At 48.4% G+C, this 22,759-nt stretch overlaps 1 protein-coding gene across 13 annotated transcripts in view; it reads right to left on the reverse strand.

Annotated features, from left to right (window-relative positions):
- The window catches only part of ST3GAL5 (ST3 beta-galactoside alpha-2,3-sialyltransferase 5), a 91,043-nt gene that overhangs the window by 27,149 nt on the left and 41,135 nt on the right, over positions 1-22,759 (reverse strand). For 5 of the 13 annotated variants that reach the window (XM_068943668.1, XM_068943667.1, XM_068943663.1 and 2 more), the window contains one exon: positions 18,978-19,654. In XM_068943668.1, the coding sequence (XP_068799769.1) occupies positions 19,385-19,654 (270 nt within the window). In that variant the 3' untranslated portion in view covers positions 18,978-19,384. Of the gene's footprint in view, positions 1-18,217; positions 19,655-22,759 lie in introns of those variants that run through there. The other 8 variants (XM_068943672.1, XM_068943670.1, XM_068943671.1 and 5 more) reach the window with 5 other exon arrangements.

Genomic DNA, 22,759 nt, shown 5'->3' on the forward strand with positions numbered 1-22,759 from the left:
AGCTCCTGGCCGTCACAAAATCACCCAAATCCAAAAGGGTCCATGAGCGCTCTGAGCCTTTTAAAATCAACCTTGAATAACAAAGCCCACCACAGTTGTATGGTCCATGCAGTAGTTAAAAGCTTCTGGGCCAGGACAATGTCTTATGGGGAATTATTCTGAAGAGGAAACAAAAATAAAGTTGCCTCATTAATGGAGAGACTGATTTTTCCCATCGCTCCAATTCCTGGCTGTCTTGAAGCCCGGCTGGAAATGGAGCTGTAACAGCTCCAATACCCTTACTTGCAAGTGCTCTGATGAAGTGCTACCAAATCCTGGCTCCCTACCACATCCCACACCTGCTTTACATGATAGCAAACCCTCAGTTTACAAGCTCCTAGCAGTTCAATGCACAGTGACTGAAATAACCTGCCTGTTTGGTGACCCAAAATGGCTTAGACAATTACATATCTACCGGGACTGGTAGAGCTGCTGGGTGCATGGAAACCAGTCTATATTGAGCCGCGAAAGCATTTTCACTCCTAAATATGTGAATGAACTGGAAAAAAAAATCAGATCGGTGCTTTTCCTGTGATTATGGCCCTTGGGATCTAAATTCTTGGGTAAGCTACCGAGAGCAAACCGAACACACCAGCAGAAGTTCAGGCCTGTTGCTGAGCCTGTTGGCTCATCCTTCCAGTGTACCAGCTCCAATGTTCCACCGGTTTAGAGAAGACACTAAACCACCCAAGAGAGGGGTTATTAAATACAGGCTGCTTTATAGTGTCATGTGTCATTTCACCCAACTGTAGCAACATATTAATAACATCACGCAAGGTAACCCCTGGTCTTAGAGGGGAGTCACATCATAGCGCTATATGTCAACAATCCGAAAAAAGTACCTTTTGGAGTCTTTCTCCAGCACTGTCTAAGGGCTGTTCAAAACAGGACATTAAAAAGCCAAACAGCCTCCCCCAATAGATATATTTTAAGCTGCACTAGAACAATAGAGCTGCAGACCCAGGGAAGCCTGTTTTCCTAAAGATTTGTGTAGTTTTCCCCTACGACCTCCCCTCTGTATGCCCACAGTCCCACGCTGGGAAACACATCATGCCTGCTGAAAAGCAGAGAGGCTGCAAAGGAGAAGGAGGAGAGGGAGAGGGAGAAGGAGAAAGACCAAAAGTGGTACAAAACTGATTGAGGATACTTGGAAAGATCCTTGGGCTTTGAGTTGGCTACAGATTAAAAACCTTGGGCAATGTGAGTTGGGACAGACTAGCGTTAAGTCTCCTGCAACAGCCTACTTGGGAGCATGCATGTTAACGCTACTGAAATCCCATCTCAGGGGGTCACAGACCTGATGATATGGATACTTCAGTGAACCTCTAGCCAGCTCTGTTTGAATTTACAGGGACCCAGGCCTAAGCAGTGCTCAACTCCAAACTCAAACACGGTCAGGAAAGGCACTGGAAATAGGGACTAGCCTTCGAAATTGTGCATAACACACATTTACTTAGGTGAGTTGAAGCAAAAGTCCAAATGCCCCATGCAGGGCGGAGGTACTGCTTTCTGTGCCTCATCCTAAATCCTTAGGCAACTTTAAGACTGGAAGTTCACCCTTCTAGCCATGATAGAAGGAAAAAAAGACAATGTTATGGGACAGCATTAAAAACCTAGTGAGAAGCAGGGAGAAAGGGCTGCGTACCCATTGGGAAGCAGAGATTCCCGATGGGTGAGCTATGGGTGAGCTACATGTCACATCTGCTTAAGATGGATGAAGGCTGAAGGATGAGAGATGCTAGATCTCTGCTATGGGAAGGCAGGAAAAGACAAGGAGAGAGAGATGCACAGTGATGGAAGAGGAGCAGGGCAACATCCCACAACGAGCAGGAGAAAAATTGACCCCAGGAGGAAAGGAAAGGCCATCAGAGGAGTGAGAAGGGGTGAGATGAAGGCAAAGAAAGAAGGAAGGAACGGAAGACAACAGAAGAGTTAACTGAAAGGATGAGAAAGGGGAGAAAGAACAGCCCTTCATCCTGTCAAACGTGGGAATTACAGCTCCTTCCCACACTGCCCATCTGTGCCTGGTACTGGAGGCACTGGGGGGAGCACCAGCTCTAAATGAGCACCAGGCCAAGGGCCCAGAGGGAACGCTGGGCTGGCGCGGATCCTGCTGGAGAGCCAGCTTCTGCTTCGGCACTATGGGAGTGTTCTGTGGTTGCCCAGGGGGCGGGAAGCAGAGGGGTGCAGGGTTTTCATGAGTTATTTGTTTATTGGCTTCTAACAGGCCCCAGTTTGCTGGAGAAAACTGAACGCCAGGAGCACACATGGCCAGCTCATTTCCTGAGCCCAAAACTCCTGGCCTCGCAGGGGCGCACCAGGGAGAAAGCTCCATGCTGCAGCCCAGGGACTGTCCTCTGCGTGGTTAGGAACAGCTGGTGCTCTCCCTGCAGGGATATTTTAGCCTCCGCAACAAGAGCTGGACTACATGGAAGATCATCACCCCCAGAAGCAACGCAGGCCTTTCTGCCACAGCCTCCTCCCAAGGTCTAGAAGGCCCCAGCTGGGCAGGAGATCACACTTGCTATTGAAACATCTTCTAGGAGGAGGAAAACTCCTGCTCACTGTCAGCTTCTCTGCAACATCTCACTGCCCAGCCGTAGGGCTGGGCTGGTGAGATGCGCAGCACTGCGTCTAACATGGGATGCTCAAGGCTTGAGGTCAGCTCAAGTCAGCACCTCTTCCAAGCCAACCGAAGAGCTCAGCTCTCAGCCTTGATTCTCTGCATGCTCCAGAAGTGGATCAACCAAACAAAGACGCTTTCCAAGACTTTAGGACATGTGCTAAATCTCTGACCTTTACCGCCCAGCTCCTTGGTGATTGTGGTTTGCCAGGCAATCCAACACCTGTGAGCAAGAAACCCCTGCGCTGCTACTGCAGGGCTGGCCGGCCTTGAAACACCTCCCACACAGCACCATTAACAAATTGCCCCGGAGGGAGCAAGCAAGGGATGTAATCCACGTGGATTTTCCATTTGGTCCCGAAACCAACTCAAAAGCAAAGTTCAACCACTTAACATGGAAAAAGTTTGAACCAGCTGACTTTCTGGGCTCCTTATCTCTTTTCTCATTTCCCCTACCTTGTTGCTGCCCTTACTGCTTTTGCCTTCCCCAATTCAATCTCTCTCTTCCACTCCCACGTTTCTCCCTCTGTCTCACTTCTACCATTTTCACAGTCTCCCTTTGCCTGGTAGATGAACGCAGGGTTTTACTCCTGGTCCGGCCACTCGCTCAGGCTCACCGCGAGCCGAGCAGCGCATCGCACGGCAGCGGTGAGCGCGGAGAGGGCTGCGCGTGCCGCGCTGAAGTTAACAACGCAAGCTCCTTCATTCAGAAAGACACGTCTGCACTGGACAGATCAGGCGCACGCTGCACGGTTTGCATTACCTTCGCTGGGAAAATCCTGACCCGGTATCGCGCGGCAGAACCGCGCAGCTCACGGCATGCCCCTACCCAAGGCAGCGCTTTGGGTCTGTCATTAAGACGCGTGTCGCGCTCGGCAAGCAAAGCCGTGCAGAATGAGTCGGGGCGCTCTCGCCGTTGCCGCCGCCGTGTTCGCGAGCACTTTGCAAACACCTCCTGCTACAGCCTCTCTCCTGCAGGCACTGCGATACAAGGAGGCAAAAGCACGAGGGAAGGAGCGCTAGATAAAAAGAAGAAAACGGGCAGATTTGGCACACAGCCTGCCACACTCTTCCTTTGTTTAGAATATAGACGAGAGAGGAAAAGCAGAGGAGAAAGAAGGATTTTGTACACTGGTAACGCATGCAGGTTTCGTGTTATTTAGTAAAGCTAATTTGATGAGCTGCAGTTTTACGTTCTGTTCTTCCCAAGACGTGCGGAAAAGTACATGGGATAGGCAAAAGGCGGTGCGAGGGAACTCTGAACTTCCCTCCTAAAACAATTAACTGGTATGATTATTCACTAAAAATGAGTTAATGTTTGCAAACCAGCCCAACTGCATAATACGCTAAACGTATTATCATCAGCCCCGAGTATGGTGAAACCTGATATCACTTCAAAACACTAAGGGCTCCTAGCTATGAGGAACGCGGCTTGGTTTTTTTTTTTATCTTCTGCCGCAAAATTTCAGTATTATTTTAAAAGTATAATTGAATTTCAGTCCTCCGTGTGTCTGTGTGTGTGCGTGTGTGCCCGTGTGCGTGAAGAAAGGAAACACTTCTCCCAAGATTTACTGCACGTCTGTTACTGTGTGGGCTGTTTTGACTCTGCAGCGTAGCAGAGACCATGCAAACCGCGCACTATTGGAATCGGTTCAAACTTTTACAGTCCTTCAAATTGGGGCTGGAGCCGGAGAGGAAATACTAAAATCCTGTATATACAACTTCTGTCTGTGAGGGGGAGAGAAATTCCATGAAAATTAAGAACTCAGTGATGTATAAATTTATATTCTGTTTAAAGGGTGGGTTGCGTTTTTTTCTTTTTCTTTTCTTTTTGGGATTTTTTTTTTTCTTTTGGAAGAAACAATTGAACTCTTATATAAGGAAACCTAGGATCTTTAAATAATACTGGATCCTGTGAGCTGGTAGTGGAATAGGGGTTCAGTCTGTTTAAGCCAAGCCATCTAATTAGCATGTGAGCCAAGTTTTATGAAGGTGAGCCAGTTCAGATGTGTTTCTCCCGAGAAAGCCCAGCCAATTTTTTTTAATGACATGTGCTGTGAACAATTAAACTGGATTCTGCAATCAGCAACCCGAGCGTATTGTCCTTCCCCGTCAAAAGCAGCCGTCAGGGCATTGCAGTCAGTTCGCATCCAGTGGGATCCTGCCTGGCAGGGAAGGCCGAGCCCTGGAGGCCAGTGATTTTGCTCTGGGTGTCCGTGTGATGGAGGAAGGAGAGGATTAAAGATGCTTTTAGCACCCTCTGATGGCTGAACGGCCTTGCCCCAAAGAAGCTTTCCGTAAGAAAAAAAAAATCTACTCCTTTAACCTCATCCTGGGGTTTCCTATTCTGCAGCACGGGGCTACGCCAGTGACAGGCACTGCCCAGCAGCAAAACACAACCAGTGCCTTGCACCCGCTGCAAAAGCCTTCCCTATAAAGCAGCACCCCAAATCCCCTGGGGCAGCAGGGAGCACAGCTGGGGATTTTGAAACGGGGGCACAGGAACCCAGCCCCGGGGTCTCCCCAAAGGGATCTCGCAGTCTCCCAGCCTCCTGCGCACAGCTCTCATCCAGAAGGAAGCCGCTTTAACCAGGACTATTCCCATATTGTTTCCATTATATTTTTATGACTGTCATGTGGACAGGGGAATAGGGGAGGCGGGGTGGGGGGGGGGGAGACAAATAAGAGAAAAAGAGAAGCAGAACGTCAAGTTCTGCCTTTGAGGAGGGAGCTGACAAAAATGCGATGGTCAACTCCCTCCAGCACATACTTGCACACACCAAAAATCTGAGCGAGCACAGACAGCCCCGAAATAGGAAGGACCAAGTGCTTCCCTCAAACGCAGACACAGAGGAGCTTTTACAGCCCTTCTTGCAAGCAAGAAGGCTATGACCTCAGTATGCTTTTTTTTCCCCCCCTCCTGGGTTATTTGCTCTCAATCACACACGTCAGGAGAAAGTAAGCACGGCAATTTGGCAAACTGCTTTCTGCCTGCCAGAATATCCCCGCGCCGCGTGAACGCGACGTAGCCGTCAGCGCTTCCCGAGCCAACGGCACTCGGTGGCGGCAGTCGCAAACCTGTGCGACCGTGGCGGAGGGGAAGCCGCACGGAGCTGCCGAAGCTGCAGCTCTCAGCACCGCGATGAGCACGCCCCAACGGACCCGCGCGCCGCGGCACCGTGGCCGTGCCCTGCTCAGCCGAGTCCCAGCCGCCTTCGGGCTACCGAGTGGGAGCTCCGGCATCGCCACGGCACCGCTACAACTTCCTCTACTTCCAGCTTTCCTCTACCTACGTGGGTGCTTCCCGCATACGGGGAGGTGAAGCCTCCTTCATCTCAGAGCCCGGCATGGTGTCATGCCGAAAGGCAGGGGAACCTTTAGAAATCTGCTTCGCAGTAGGGTATTTTTAGGGGTGTACAGGCTGGAAAATGCCTTTTTTTATAAACTGACAATTACACATTCTTGCATTCACAGGAAGGCAATTCCAGTTAAAAATACCAAGGTCAGAGAAAGCCCTCACCTTCTCCAGAAGATCCAGGCAAGGAGTCGCACAGCCCTCGGACGGCAGGAGATGGAGACACAATGGTTTACACTGGCAGGGGCCAGACCTGGCACAGTCGCCCTTCTCTCCCGGCCAGACTGTCCCGTCCCCCTCCCTGTGACAAATATCTGACCTTGCTGAGCCCCATTAGGAAAATGGGATCACCTTCCTTCAGGTGGGTCCTAAAGTCCCTTAACCTGCTCATGGGAAGGGCAGAAAAGTACCAGCGCTGTTGCTAATGAAAAGAGGGAATGCGGGGCTGAGGGGTGCAGGAGACAGGGGACACATCAGTGCTGACTTAGATCAGCTTAAAGTGCTGTGGATCGACCGCCTCAGGTTCACGTCCCCACGCTGGAGCAGGAGAGCTAGTCTCTCTTATCCCACACGAGTGTCCAAGCCACTGGGGTTTGGCTCCTCTGTGCTAAAGTCTCCATCTGTCTCTGCCCTCCCTCCTCTTGCTAAACAGTTTCTGGAGTTTGTCCCGATGCTAAATGAGGGAAAAATGGGAATCGCATAGATTTATTCAGACGGAGAAAAAAGTTTGCTAGCCTGTTCAAGGCCAAAGGGGAAGAACACAAGACTTCTCATTCGGTCCAGAAAGAGGCAACAATATCGAGACTTACTCTCAATGGAAGAGATGAGAGAGATGGATGGAAAGGGGAACAAACTTCTCCAAGGACCCAGAACTTAGTAGAAACCCTGCAGTGGGTGCAAGTAGTTCTTGCTATAGCTGGTCTTCACTGTAATATTTCTGAGAGTTGTGTGTGAGCACCTCAGGTTAACTCTCTAATATCTTCTCAAATAAAGGACATACAGTTATTGCCTTTTAAGCATAGAGACCAGGCTCAAGGTAATATGCCATGTGGCTCTTAGAAGCCACATGTATCCACAGTATCCAATCCTCTGCCTCTGAGAATGTGACAGCAAGGTGCTCGGTACACATAACTAGAGTAGATCATCTTTCTACCTTTCCCCAGAAAATGTCATTGTTATCATTGAAATATTTTGACCGCATGAAAAGCATTACACCAGAAATATATGTTGCAGTGCTTTACGGCAACTATAGTTTTCTCGTAGCGTTTCCACTTTGCTCAGGCCTTGGTGGCCCAGCTCAACTGCACCTTCACTAATGCACCACAGCAGAAAAGACGCATACAGCTGGGTCCCAAAAAGGAGGAGGCCGTAGGGAGGCTGGGTAGACAGGTCACAGAAATGAAGAGGGATAGGAAGGGCAAAATACAGCTGCCACTGTCAGCCGCAACGTTTCAGTTCTGTTTTGACAGAAATGAAAGACTTTTGTTTTCATCAAAAGTTTCTGCAAAAGAAAAATTGCTTTCAGGCGAGGACTCATTGTTTCCTTTCTTTCCGCTGAGTGATGACAGATCTCACCAAAGCCCTAAGCATAGGTGGAGTAGGAGAACCACATAAATATAAGCTAAAATGCACTATACTTCCCTCCCATGGAATACTGTCAACCCTCGTAAATCCTGCGCTGTTAGCAGCCGGATCAGAGACGCACAGGGAACAATAAACAACGTGGGAAGCGATTACCAGCACTATCAGAGAAGCTCCTGGAATTCCCAAGAGCCGGGTCCCCCACAGCGCTGCAGGCTGCACGCCGAGGTGACCCAGGCCCCAGAGAGGTTGCAGGCTAAGCAAAGGAAAATGAGAAAGTAAAGAGAGGTGGAATAGCTGAGATAGGGTCACATAGCACGGCAGGGGCAAAGCCACACTCTACAGCCCTTGACACCCAGTCTGCGGACCTGGGTGCAGGTCAGAAGTTAAAGACGGCCAGCAACCTCTTGCTCCCGCACTTAGTGCCTCCTTTCACATCTACACGCTCCAGAGTTGCTGGAGAGAGGGGGACAGGCCTCCATATCTTTCTAAAAGCCATCCAGAGATACAGAGTGCATCACCTCTCCAGCTGGGTGACTGCTGCTGTAAAAAGAGGCTTCTCCATACAGAAATCTCACAGTCTGGGCTCCTGCAGGCCATGCTTGTGTCACATCTTAAATTTCTGAGGGTAAAAGTGAAAGAATGGACTTTGGAGGCTCTCACCAAAGGGTTGTGCGCGGTTCCTAAACAATCAGCACAGCTCTTCTCTGAATGGTTTGCAATTCTTTGACATCCTTTTGGATGTAGGTCAGCGGCAATGTGACTGCACCACACTTAGATCTGTTACTCAGATGGTCTCTGACTGGATCTCTTAGGTGTCATCATGCTCCTGCGCTGCCACCACGGATGTGCCAGCAGGGACTTTGGCTGCCCAGGTTTCCCAGTGGCTCTTCACTGCAGCTGTACGGCCTGCTCAGCCATAGACACTCTGGGAATGGTATGGGTACCAAAACCAGCTGAAATGCGTCTACATAGCTCTGCTTCCAAGGTGGTCATCTAAAAAAGCTCATTTAGGCCACAGAATAAAAGCTGAGAGGGGACACAGTTGCTGTCTATAAATACATCGGGGAAAGCACCAGGGAGGCAGTAGAACTATTGAAGCTAAAAGACAATGTTGGCACAAGAACAAACGGGTATGAAAAGGCCAGGAATAAATTTAGGCTAGAAATTAGAAAGAGAAGACAACCCTCTGAGAAGCTCTCGCCTGGAACAGCCTTCCAACAAGGACTACAGGAAACAAAGCGCCTTTCAGATGGATCTGGCTAACTTAATGAAGATGTGGGGTGGCTGTAGGGTGGCTGTATGACACTGCTGCCTGAAACACACAGGAACACAGCTCACATCCAGGTGATTCCTCCTAGTCCCACATCCCATGTTCTTATGCCAGCATGCCACACTTACCTTTCTTCTGTCAAGAGCCACTAATACCACACACATCCCTTGGTCAGCAGCTGTAACCAGCACTTCACGTTCCCCACCACTCCCCGGACTAAGGCAGAAGGACAGCCTTTCCTCTCTGGCCCACTCTGCTCAAGCTGGCTGTGCTACAGCACTTTGCTTTTTTCCCTGCAATATGTTTTGCTCTCCTTTTCTTGCAGTGTCTGCTGGGAAGAGAGAGGTCCAATTAGAGATGCTCAAATAAAGTGGGACAACACTTCTGCAATAGCATCCGTGCAAACTCTTAAGCCCCATTTCTGTCTGAACCTTCACTTTTGGAGAGCCTTTCATTCCCTAACTCATTCTCCCTTCCCCCCCCGCCCCGCTTTTAGCAAAAACAACCCTTTAGTTTTCCTTAAAGGATCTCTGCATCTTTTGGCAAGGGCCTAGCATGGAGCAAAAAGAGAGCTTCTTCCCTTTGCATTCACACTGAAAGGAAAGGCACAGCACAGCACCCAGTGGCACCAGCTACAGCTGGCACACTGACAGCCCACGTAGCCTTGTGAGCCACTGCGCCTTGTTTCAACCCCAGCACGCACGTTGCACGGGCGATAACGAAAGGGTGCAGCCCCCTGAAGCATCACCTCCCCTCTCCGTGGTCTGGTATCTGCTGCCAGCAGGAGGGTCACAGGGCCATCCTGATGGCTTCAGACAGATTTATGAGTTCTATGAGATTTATGAGAGCTCTAGCACTGCTTGCACAGCTGAATTCTCCTTACATGTCCCACTTGCTCTGCTGCTCTCTAGGGAGGTTGCTGGGCACTGCCAAGCCAAGGGTGGGTGAAGAGATGGGTAGAGATATCTACTGTTTGCTGCCTGGTTCATGTGTAAAGCAGGGGGTTATGGCAGCGGAAAGGGGGTAGGCTACCTTTCCTGAGGGAGCTCTGAACACTCCCCGTCAGCTCTCACTATTGACATAAGACTAAATAATAACAATTACCAGAAGGCAATTTTGGATACTCAAAACACATACTCATTATATCATTTTTTTTCTCCTCATCATGCCATTAGAAAGCTCTGGCTTAGCAGCCGGAGATTTGCTGAGAGCCAGCTCCTACTAAAAGATGACACTTTGGGATTTCAAAACTAGATTTGTTGTTAAATACATGTGATGCATACGGCAGGATATACGGGTTCCCTGACATCCCTGAGATAACCTGAATATACCTTAGATAACACAGGCACTGTAACTCAGATTCATTCTGAAAACACTTCTAGGCTACGTTATCCTTCACATCTACTTTACTCAGGCTATATTATCCCAGTCATCCCAAACAAGGGCTAATAAAACCTTCCCGGCACACTCCATATCATGTGCTCCCCATATACTACATATTCACCAGGGATGTTTTAATTTAATTATTAAAAAAAAAAAATCCATCTATAAAGCCAACTCAGGGCAGGTGGGCAGGGGAAAGGTTCAATTACTAAATTTATAACTCTTATCCTGTTCTCCATCCCTCTGTACATTTAGGTTAAATCCTAAGAACGGTTACCAACACAGCACTCATTGCATGATTTGTTTCAATAACAATTATTGGCCGTTTTCACAGGCACAGAATCAGTGTAAGCAAATCTCGCAAGCTCCTCTTCTGACCCAACATCTTTTAGGATCTTTCTGGCCATCAGAGACTCTAAAGACGTGAGCAACTACATCAGGTTTAAGAGAACCTGAGTGGGGAAGTATCAGTAAAGGAGTCATTTCGTGCAGCCTTCCTGATGCTGAAAGAATCACGAAAGGCTCCACCACACCTACAAGGGCATCTAGGGGGGAAAAAATTGAATTTAATTCAGTTTAAAATGGAGAGACATGCATTCTTGCAGTTGTGTAATAATCCACTATGCAACAGACTGCGTATTGCAAGCTTAATATCTACTCCAGAAACATTTTAACCTCAGATGCACTTGGCTGGCAAACTTCAGGAACATGTTCCCACTCACCCCATGGGAGATGAAGGCAGGGAACATTTGAAAGCCTTCACCATTCTGCATATCCCAGAGAAATTTCCCCCCTCGCTGCATCCCCTGAGTGAGATTAACACAAGTTCAGGAGTTAACCCCACACTTGTGAATTGAGACCATCTTCCCATTCCAGCACACGACTCTCGCACATTTTTGTTTCAAAATGAAACAGTGTTAAGGAGACCTCTGGGAAACAAAACAAAAATGGTGGGTTTTTTTGTTTTTTGTTTTCCCTATCCATCACTTCTTCTCAAGACCTTGAATCCCAGGCTTGACACAATCCAGAGCCCCTTCAGGCTCAAAATGAAGTCACAACTTCAGGGTTTCCAGGTGGAAAGTTCACTGGAAGGGCCATGGGAGGGGTTTTGTCCTTTGCAAAGAGGATGAGAAGTTGTGAGAGAAACCTGGATGCTGGGTACAAAGGTAGGAACAAAATTTTGGCTTCTCAACTCTTTCGAGGTACAGGACAAGCCCTAGACACGTTTTTCTTCTTGTGCCCATGCTGTTTATAGCAGCTCACAGTAGCGACAAAAATAAACGAGCCATGAAACTCTACTCCCAAGACCAATACACAGGGAAGCTGCAGATGTGGCATTTCTGAGACCTATGAATTCCCCATAAGCCCTTGCTCTCTCCATATTCATCTAGTACATTTATTTTTCAGCTCCCCGTTATAATACAAGGAGAATAGCCTCCTCTTCCTCACAAGGGAATCACAAGAACATGAGATGCTTAAATATTCTGGCATCAGAGCATCTCCTAAGTGCCTTAGGAAGAGCCCTCCCCCCCCATATCCTCCCACAGAGGATGATGAACTCCAGCTCTGTCTGAGTAACTGCCTCACGTAGGAGAAAAGCAGGCGACTCCTTCGTGCCTTTTGCACCTGTAAGTAACGGAGCATAGGAGGAACACATGCTGCAGCTCAGTGGACCAGAGACACTTCTCCTCTTTATGATCACGACACATCGCTTCACTGCCACTGTGCAGCTCCTCCGCAGGGGTCTCAGTAGATGTGTCTGACACATCTTCAAGCATAAATCTTGGGAGCTACTTGAGGACTTTCCAGTCCCTAAATTTCAATCCCTACTTCCTTGCTTTTTTTAATCTTTCACACACAGCAAAAGAAACATTCCACCCAGAAACCTAATAACATAACTTCTCCCGTTTCACCCCTATTCAAAACACACGGGAACATGCAACCTGGCAGTCGTCATTGCCTGGTAAGAGTGACCCTGATTTTGAGGATCTGACAGGTTACGGTTTGTTTCATACGTGAAGCTTGGTATAGCTTTCCTCCTAACCTTCCTGAAGGAAATTTTAGGCTCAGCAGGACTCTTTTCTGCAAAATTTGTTTTTGAACATCCAACTTCCTCCTGACAAAGTTTATCCGATGCTGGGATATGAAAATCACAGATTTTGCCTAAGAAGGGATCAATGAGGTCAGAATGTTTCTATAGACCCTGTAAACTGCATAGACCTCAGTGACTGGGGCTATAACCCTAGGTTTCTTTAAGGATAGCCTTTGACTGAACCAGTTCAAAGAACTCAGTTCCCAACAGAGACTGTTGCTTTGAAAAATACTTCACGATTTCAGATTGATTTCAAGAAGGTGTCTCTGATAGAAGTATCTGTTGCATGCACGAACACTGTAGAGACAGTGGCTGTTGCAGCAACAGAGCTGTCACCGCAATCCACACAGTGCGAGAAGGGAAGAGAGATTCCTCCATGGGCCCTTCTCCTCGGTCTCTGATCCCTCAGCATGGTAGGCTACAGGCTTTGCACTGTTCCCTAGCGGAGCGCTGCAAGCTTGTTTTGCTTCCAAGAAATTCTTCACCAGTTCTTTCAAAAAGGGAGATGCCCACTGAAAGGAGGCTGCCTCGCTGTCTGTGTGGAGATCCAGAGAGGAACCCACCCTAACGCAGCCACCTGAGAGCCCGCGGCAACGGAGGATGTCAGGGCTACAGTTTCCAATGCAACAAAAATAACATCAAGACTATCAGCCTATTTCAGGACCGTTCTCTCATACAGTGCCACCCAGCCAGACTATTCCGGGCTGCTACTGTACTTGCTGATAGACACTGTATGTGTGTGCCCAGCGTACTGTACATTCCCTTGTAAGGGCTTGCCCCATCCCCTGCTATGCTCAGAGGTTTCATCTGGCTCTTTGCCTCACACCTGCTAACTGGAAGGGCCCAGTCCTACCCACTCACGAAAACCTGCTCCAGAGGCTCTCCTGGGAGCTCCCTGGTGGGCTACGAGAGCTTCAAATCAAATGAGGTGCTCACAGAGCAGAGGTGAGATCGTACTTCATCACACACGAGCTCTTCAGCGCAGGGGCTGAGTTCTCCAGTTGTACAGCATCACGTACTCCAGACGCGTGCTTCTCATTAGGAGGCCTCTTGAAAAAGTACGCCTGCATTTAATAGATCCTCTGCTGTCAACTATGGCCTGGGACCAAGGCGCAGGAGGAGGGAGACAGACGTGATAGCTGGGACTGACGTGGGGTTCACTCCTCTGATCTAAGTCAGAGCGCCTGGAATTGGAGCTTCACTCAGGATTTATCATCACTGAGGTCAGCGATTTATAACAGCAAAAATGAACTTTTATGACGTTCATGGGGGCACTTGGATCATCCAGGGGAGTGGGACAGCAACAGGCTGTGTTTGTGTAACACCTTGTGCAATGGGATTCTGGGCCACACCAAGGACTGCAGGAATGAGTAATATGAATGAGACAACCTTGGAACAGAAATATATAGAAACCCATGAACCCAGTGCTTCCTGAGAGTTAAAGGGGAACATTTTGAATCTTGACACAGAGTGCTGAGGGCCTGAATTTATCCCATCCAGCTGCAGGCATTTTAATAAGATGCCTAGACAGGGCCTCACTGCTTTGGGTTTTCTTTATAGCCTGTGAAGACAGGCAGACCCCTCCAGAAGGCGGTTCAAATTCTAGGTCTAGCGCAGCTTGTCCCCTCTCTTCGTTGACTTCAGAGGGAACTTAGACCAGCTGCACTTTAAAGTTAGGCACCTAAGTTATTTAGGTGAACCTAGGCCAAAACGTTTAGTACACCACCAAAGCGAATAGAGCAGTACGTGCTCCTACACACATGTGCCTGTAACACGCTCATCCTAACGTTTGCCAACACAGCCCTGTAGGAAACCCCTCTAGCGCCGAGACAAGCACAGAGTCTTTACAGCCAACTGGCCGCTGGGCCTCTCCACTGAAATTAGTAGTGATAACTGAAAATTACTGCCGTGGAGGGTGTGACTTCTTGATTTTGAGAGCTCTCCACCAGCAGCTTGATTGAAAACACTCAGAGATGAGCAAGTCATGGATAGATGTTAGCTTGCAAGCCAACAAGTTGCTCTGAACTTTCTTTGGGGAATGGAGCAGCACCCTCCAAGTCGGTTAAGAACTGCATGCTCACTAACACAAAACCGTAGTTATTTTCCTACCTGCCTTTTCGCCCCACTGAAGGCAAAGAAGACACAGTGCTTGGATAGTGTTTCAGCTGTCTTCATCCTCACCAGGCTCCCTTCAAAAGCTGCTCTGAATACAGGACTATTCTCTCCCTCTTCGGCTTTTCAGAGGCACATATCCTTTGATGGTCTGCATTCACTAAAGATGTTTGGCACCTATTTGGCACATAACAGGCATTTTCAGTGCTCAAATGAAAATTCAGATCCCTAAAATTCACTCCACTGCTGCTTACTCCTGGAGATACCTGACATTTGTAGGGACCATGCTAGCAAGGTGCCTCACTGCTTATTTGTCGGCTCCTCCTGTCTCTGTTGCAGTGCGTTTTCCTTCTGTTTTGAGGCTTTTCTTCATAAGAAAATGTTTAAATACCAGCTCTAAAAATAAGCATGGTTCTTACCATGAAATAAGCTAAAGAACAGCACGAGCAGAGCAGGAGACATACTGAAAATGTCATTATCCATAGCCACTCTCCTCCCAGAAGTCTCAGAGCATGTTTTGGTTTTGGGCATTTCTCACACCACCCACAAAGACAGACACAGTGCTGCTAAACACTTGGGTTTTGCTCTGGAAATCTATCCCTCATTAGCACCAAGCGTGGAGCTCTTGACAACTCGTGTCACAGAAGACATTGAACACCTGTCAAGTGGCTGCAGCTTGCAACAGCAGTCGATGGGGCCATGCACAAAGAGGCGACCTTGCAGCAAAAAAAGAAAAAAAAAAATTGCTGCCTGCCGCTCCACTGACCCGCAGCCATCTCACACTCGCATCTGATGAACTGACTATGTGACTAACAGATGTGTAAGCATGACATTTTATGCCTAAAGAGCCTCTCCCTCTCCCACTCGTTCGCTGCAGAACCTCCTTCCCATTTGTTCGTCAGGGTACAGCAAGCAGGACAGCTAAGCTTTCAAAACCAACAGATGCTCTGCGGCTTTTTGGCAGCAGTGCTTCCCTCCTGTCTCTGCAATACTGCTTCCCGATACGTACAGCCTCCGGTTGAAAGCAACGCTCAGTCCCGGGCACCGCCAGAAGTTCGCCAAGTAACGGCCAGCCAGCTCACTGCCTCACCACCCCGCGTTCAAATGGACTGCTTTGCAAAATCTGGAAGCATGTCCCTTGACCCATCAGATAAGCCTGCTGCGGGAGCCAATTGCTCAGCAACACTCCTGGCCTGCAGCTGAAGCAACTCCTGCAGTAGCCCAGTCTGATAAAACTGCTGCTAGATTCCTCCCTTTTTGGCTGAAGATTTAATTTGAGATCTCCTATCCCACTGTGCACTCCCCCAGCCTTCCAACACGTTCTTCTCTAAACAGCCTTCCCATCTTGCACTGCCAGTCTTCGCACATCTGGAGTCCAGACTTCATTGTTACTGACCCAGGACTCACCATAGTTCTTCTCCAGCTCAAAATTAAACACATATAGTCATTCTGATTGGAGCATAACCCTTCTGCCAGGTGCTGTCAGCATCCCCCAAAACAAGGTCCAACAGCTCACGTTTCTCTTTAAAAAAAGAGAACATCCCCAGCTCAAGGTGCCTATGCAGAGTTCCTAGGATCCTCAAAAGCCTCCACTGAGCGTCCTCAGGAATCACTGCTGCCTCTGCCTCTCTCCTCCCACAACGGTCTGGGATGAAACAAGAGAAAAATCTATTATCCTGTTCCTTGTTTCTCCCGAAGGTGGAAAAAAAACAAAGATAGACCTTGGAAATGGACTGTAACAATACCCCTGCAGAATCACTGGCAGTCACCGGTTAACTCCCCACAGATGGGAAGTCTCTGTAGGCTAACATGCCTCTGCATGTAATTTCTCTTTCCAGCTGCTTAAGCCCATGCACCACCTGCAGTCACTGAGTGATGAGGATCAGGACACACAGGACAGCTGTCTCTAGCCCTGTAGGAAAGTGCAAGCATCACCTTCTCTTCTGCTTTATTCTGTGACTGAGACTCTTTCCAGCTCCACTCCCGGCTTATGCAGGTAGGTATGACACCCTGCCCAGAGCCATCACGTGCACCTGTAGTCCCTCACAACAGCACAGGATCCACAGGGTGGGGGGAAGAATTCACACTGCGCAGGCTCTTTGCTGTGACAGAGAAACCTTCTCCTGCTCCATATTCTTCTACTGTACAACCAGTTTGGAATTTATCTGCCCCTTCTGATGATTTTCCAAGTGTCACTGGAAAAATTCAGGACAGGGAAATTCTGTTAAATAAAGTGCTTTCTGTTGCCCACCAAGATGAGGTTCTTTGCTTATGGAGCCTGTTCCCATCCAGCCATACAGCTTGGTCAAGAGAAAAAACTCTCCAATTGCAGTTTCTCCTGATTGAGGAGTACCGATTCGTCCATCTTCTCCTCTGAATCAGGAGGGCACAGATTAGCAACACTATGGCCCACAAGGGGAGGTCTGGAGGAAATATGGACTGGACAGATATTTCCCTTTCAGAAGAGAGTAAGTGACATGCAAGAGCAACTGGTGCTTTAAGGAAAGTCAGGCTGCTATCTAGCAACCTTTGCAACAACTGGCTAGGACCAGCTGCTGTCAGCCTGGTGCTACTGAGGAAAAAAAGAGGCCTAGAGAGATCTGAATCCCTCCTTCAAAAGCACCTTCCTCTAGTATTTCCTAACCTGACTGTTCCTATATTTATATATATATGTGTGTGTGTGTGTGTGTGTGTGTGTGTGTGTGTGTGTGTGTGTATGTACATATATAAAATCATTTTTGCTCTAAGCTTGAACAGAAGGGTCACATCAGTCCCTCCAGGCATTGTTACAGAATCACAGAACGGTTGAGGTTGGAAGGGACCTCTGGAGATCGTCTAGTCCAACCCCCCTGCTCAAGCACGGTCCTCTAGACCATATTGCCCAGGATCACATCCAGATGGGTTTTGAATATCTCCAGGGAAGGAGACTCCACCACCTCTCTGGGCAACCTGGTCCAGTGCTCTGTCACCCTCACAGGGAAGAAGTTTTTCCTCAGGTTTAGGTGGAACTTCCTGCGGTTCAGTTTCTGCCCGTTGCCTCTTGTCCTGTTGCTGGGCACCACGGAGAAGAGACCGGCCTCATCCTCTTGACACCCCCCCTTCAGACACTTGTACACACCGATGAGATCCCCTCTCAGTCTTCTCTTCTCCAGGCTGAACAGGCCCACCTCTCTCAGCCTTTCTCCACAGGAGAGGCGCTCCAGTCCCCTCATCATCTTTGTAGCCCTCCGCTGGACTCTCTCCAGTAGCGCCATGTCTCTCTTGTACTGGGGAGCCCAGAACTGGACACAGTACTCCAGGGGAGGCCTCACCAGGGCTGAGGAGAGGGGCAGGATCACCTCCCTCCACCTGCTGGCAACACTCTGCCTCATGCACCCTAGGAGACCACTGGCCTTCTTGGCCACAAGGGCACACTGCTGCCTCATGCTTAACTTTTGTTGTCCACCAGCACTCCCAGGTCCTTCTCGGCAGAGCTGCTCTCCAGCAGGTCAACCCCCAGCCTGTACTGCTGCATGGGATTATTCCTGCCTAGGTGCAGGACCTTGCACTTGCCTTTGTGGAACTTCAGGAGGTTCCTCTCCGCCCACCTCTCCAGCCTCTCCAGGTCCCTCTGAACAGTAGCACAGTCTTCTGGTGTGTCACCCACTCCCCCCAGTTTAGTATCATCAGCAAACTTGCTGAGGGTCCACTCTGTCCTTTCCTCCAGGTCATTGAGGAATATATTGAACAAGACTGGACCCAGGACTGACCCCTGGGGGACACCGCTAGCCACAGGCCTCCAACTAGACTCCGCACCACTGACCACAACCCTCTGAGCTCTGCCATCCAGCCAGTTCTCAATCCACCTCACCGTTCACTCATCCAACCCTCACTTCCTGAGTTTACCTACGAGGATGTGATGGGAGATAGTGTCCAAAGCCTTGCTGAAGGCTTGCAAGCGGCAAGACCGCCTCCTGTCTGTGTGCTGCTCCTCTTCAGTGGGCTCACAGCATGTTTCAGGGCATCAGATGTTGACAAGATAGACTAAGTTTTTAGCACTGCTGGGTGCAAGAACGACAGCACTAAAGAATGACATCTTCTGTTGTTGGAATGGGCACTTGTTCAACAGTGACTCAGGACAGGAAAACGCCACTTACTGAACCTCCAATACTTGTTTTTCAACAACCCAAAGCTCTTGGAGGTCTCCCATCTAAATGCTAAACAGGCCTGTTGCTATGTAGCTTTTGAGACCTCACAAGAATAGACTCAGTATAAGGACACCACAATATTCAGGGCAAACTGAGAGACAGTCAATTTATAGTAAGACCCTCTTGGATTTTTAATAGGCTAATACTGAATGTTTTATCTGAACCCTCCTGCTTCAAATTTCACGAGCAGTGGGTCTCTTTCCCTCTTGAGTACATCCAGATTTTGGTTATTTGCCTTCATTTTTGAGTATGAACCTTGACAGTCTGTGACCGGCAGGGAAATGAGAGGAAAAAGGGGGTGTCCAGTAAAAGAAAAAATAAATTATTACCTTTGTGCACATTTTAGGCCAGCAGTTTTCTTTTGGCATCATCTCCTGAGGTCTCTGTCTGCAAGCAAATCTCAGTCTACTTGTTCATGTAAAAATCTATGGTCAGAACAAGCCTTTGGGATTTCATCTAGGGTTTTCTTTCCCCTTCCACAGAAATATTCACTCAAAATAAATTATGTCAAAGACAAATGCTCCCCAAGAACTGTGCAAGAATTAGCATCCTGCAAGGACTTCTTTAACCCACCCCCATCCTACCAAAGACCTACACAGAGCTCAGATTTTATGGGCCAGAGCTGCAGGCAGTCTCCTCATCAGCTGGGGAAATGAGAAACCAAGCCTTGATCCTGCCAGCTTCTGAGCAGCCTGGCCTGATCCAGCAAAGCACTTAAGTATGCAGCTTATGCTACAGCTTAACTGGCTTGTGATCCCCAGCTAAAAGGCCCTAGAGAAGAGCAAAATAGCATTTGGAGTATGTTGTGCGTGTGCGTGCACGCATGTGTGTGTCTGTGTGTCACTGCCCTCTGCCGGGCAGAACGTCGTCGTCGTGATCCTGCACATCCAATGCAGCCGTGCAGGTCTAGGGCATCCAGTTGCCGCAAGCTCTTGGCTGCGGACGGGGGCAGCCTGAAGTAGGGAAGGATGCAAACCAGGCACTCTTCATGGAAATTTTCCTGTAGACCCTGTGCAGAAAAGAAAATCCAAACCGGATCAGTAGAGTGGAATGCCACAATACCAGCGCATCCACGCACAAGGGCAGACATAGCCAGTATTAAGGCCTGTGACACCTACAAACTATAGATGTACAGATCAGGGTAAATTAATATTAACTTGCCTTGAACCCCAGTTTAAGCATACTAAAACAGAGCAACGAGCAACAACACGTGAGTGTTTTGTAACATTGTGATGGCACAGCCAGACTCAATTTTGGCTCATGATATGAGCCAAAGAGGTAAACCAGAGGCAAACAAAGATGGTGTAGCTGCACTTAGGAGGCATCCAGGTAACAAAAGTTGCCAGCCAGAAGACAAAATAAATGCAAGGGCCTGCAAACAGGCAGGATATCCTCCCGAATACACACGAAGGACAACTGGTAAGACAAAAGACAGCAAGATTAACAGTATCAGGAGCAGAGGAGGCCCTTCTCCCCTTTTTTTTTGGGGGGGAGGGCAGGGGGGGGAAGGAAGCAATGGCATAAAAACATCAGGCATAAATGAAGAAAATCAGAGGAGGACAAGGATAAGCCCACTCCACTTCCAAATTCTCTCCTCATGAGCTCTCAAGCCTGATCACCTTGACCTTGGTGACTAGGAGCCACCAAGGTCCACAGGAACCAGTGCTAACTACACAGCATCAGCTGATATCTCACCACTCATTTTTAATACGATTACTAAAGGCTAAAAGTTTTGTGTGCGCAGTGATGATCATTAACATTGTGTAAGAATTGGCCATTAGCAAGAAGTGTGTTGCTAGCGTATGAATTTAGTAAAGCTTAGTTTTACAGTTTAAAAGTGGCTGGATGTGCCAGTCTTCTAAACGCTCCCATCACAGCGATCTCCAATTCTGTGATTGCTAGATAGGTACGTAGGTAGGTAGGTAGAGAAGATAGGCAGATTCACTTGCGACCCAGGGCTCTAGCGTTAAACCAGCCAGCTTGGTATTTAGGTAGCTAAAGCCTCCCCTCTCCCCAGGGCAAGGTGACTGTCACAGGACCCAGGCAGAGGATGGCAGCTGTGGGTTTTATTCCTCACATCGTTCTTCTGTGTTGCCTGCACAGCTCCGTCCCCTTCCATGGTTTTATTTGTACTGGAGAGTGCAGCTATTGATACGCGGCCAAAATAACACGGTGGGCATTAGAAGTACTCGTCACTTCCTCACTCTGACAGGGTGGGGGGCCCTGAGGCCCACGTGAACGCCTTATTCTGCTTCTTGCAGTACTGTCCGGGAGGGTTTTGGACTTCCCCATCCCCCTTCTTAGCCCGTTCCAACAGCTTACAAAGAGAACTGCTGCTTCAGTGAAACTAGAAAACGGCCCATGAAATGCTGGCATCTGGCATGGGGCAAGAGGCGAGCTTTCTAACCCAACCCTCCCCACCAGCGAGCCCCGTCTCTGCAGCAGTGCCTGAACCCTGCTCGTTCAGAAGCGCCTCGCTGAGAACACCCCCCTTCATTCCCTCAAACTTCCCACGATAATACTGCCTCGGCAAACTTTCCACAGGAAGAAATTGGTAGGGAGGGTCTATACGCAGCAAAACTGAAGCCTCGCTCTACAGTGACATTCATGGAGCCATGTTGGTTTATCCTTTGCCCTTTTCCCCTGGGAGAGGTAGGAGAAGTATTACATTTGTCAAGAGCATCGTGCTTACAACGCTTAATCCATCACCCACACACCGCAAGTGGATCTCCACAGCAAAGGAAATACAGGAATATTTTGGATCAGACCCCTGTCTACTCCAGCATATAGCAATAGGAAGACGACAATGAGAAGGCAGATACAGAGGAGTTATCTCCCATGAGGGTCTCCTTCTAATTTCTAAGCATTAGAAAATGTTTAAAGGCCTGAAAGCAGGAGGTTTTAGATCCATTCCAAAACCTGTTAGCAGACCTCTTACAGGTCTGGAGTAGTGTTATTATCCACATAAATATCTGACCTCCTTTTGAATTTGGTTAAGTGCCTGGCTTCAGCGATATCCTGCAGCAACAAGTTCCAGAGAACAATTGCACTTTTCCATAAGAAAACTGTTCAGATGCCTGCTGAATGAGGTATGTAACATAGAAAATACAATATAATCACATAAAACAGTGGGAGATCCCTACTTTGGATAATGCAACAACTGTTAGCTCATCTCAGAAAGGAAATCCTTGATGGTGAGGCCAGGCCCTCATCCTGGATTTTTCCTGAGCTCTGCAATTCTCTAAACAGAGATGCTAGAAAACACCATCATTGATAAAGAAGAGAAACCCACAGCTTTGTGACTTGTCATCCCTCCTTTTCATATGGAAGGAGTCTATTTCAGGTTTAAGATCCATGATCTAAAGGTCACAGAGCTGGGTAGCAATCAATGGAAAGTATATCTTAGGGTATGAAGGAAGAGAAACACATTCACAGAGTGAAATCTGGCATCAACAGAAGTGGTAAATGAGACAGAGAAAAAAAGGTTTCCTCTCACTCAGGGGGAAAGAAAAGCACCACAGCTACCCCAGCAACTTTTATGGGACACAGTCTCCGAGCCAAACTTGGAATCTCCTGGCTGTTAGTAAGGACTTTATGAGGTTCTCCCCAACATGCTCTAGTCTAAAGTAGCCTGCTTCAAACACTTCCCTTGTCACTTTTGATTTATACCCCTTAAGCTTTGTCTGCTGGAAGAAAAATGAAGCCAACTGTAAGCAAGGCACTTCAAGCAGAGCGTGTCTGTGAGCAGGACTGCCTTTTTCATGTTGTTTTCAAAACGCTTTGAAAGACCAGCGGCACAAGCTATATAATCACAGCAGCAAGAGCAGCAGTAGAGCAACTAATGGCTTCTGCTACAAAGCAAACGCAACGTGAGAGGCAACAGAAAGCGAGCAGGCTCCTTCCGTACCCTGCCAGTCCACCCTACTGGTTAGGCTGGGTAAAGTTCCCTGACGCCAACACAAGGTTGCTTGCTCACTGCTAGAAAAGAGCTATAAAATCCACCAGGTCTCTCCAGTGAGAATGAAACTCCTGCCTGCAAAGATTCCCTGCAGTAATTTCAAGCATAATCTTTTCAAGTAAAATGAAGAATGGCATGAATCATGTTCTGCATCCC

The sequence above is a fragment of the Struthio camelus genome, chromosome 4 (assembly GCF_040807025.1).
Source record: "Struthio camelus isolate bStrCam1 chromosome 4, bStrCam1.hap1, whole genome shotgun sequence".
NCBI lineage: Eukaryota > Metazoa > Chordata > Aves > Struthioniformes > Struthionidae > Struthio > Struthio camelus.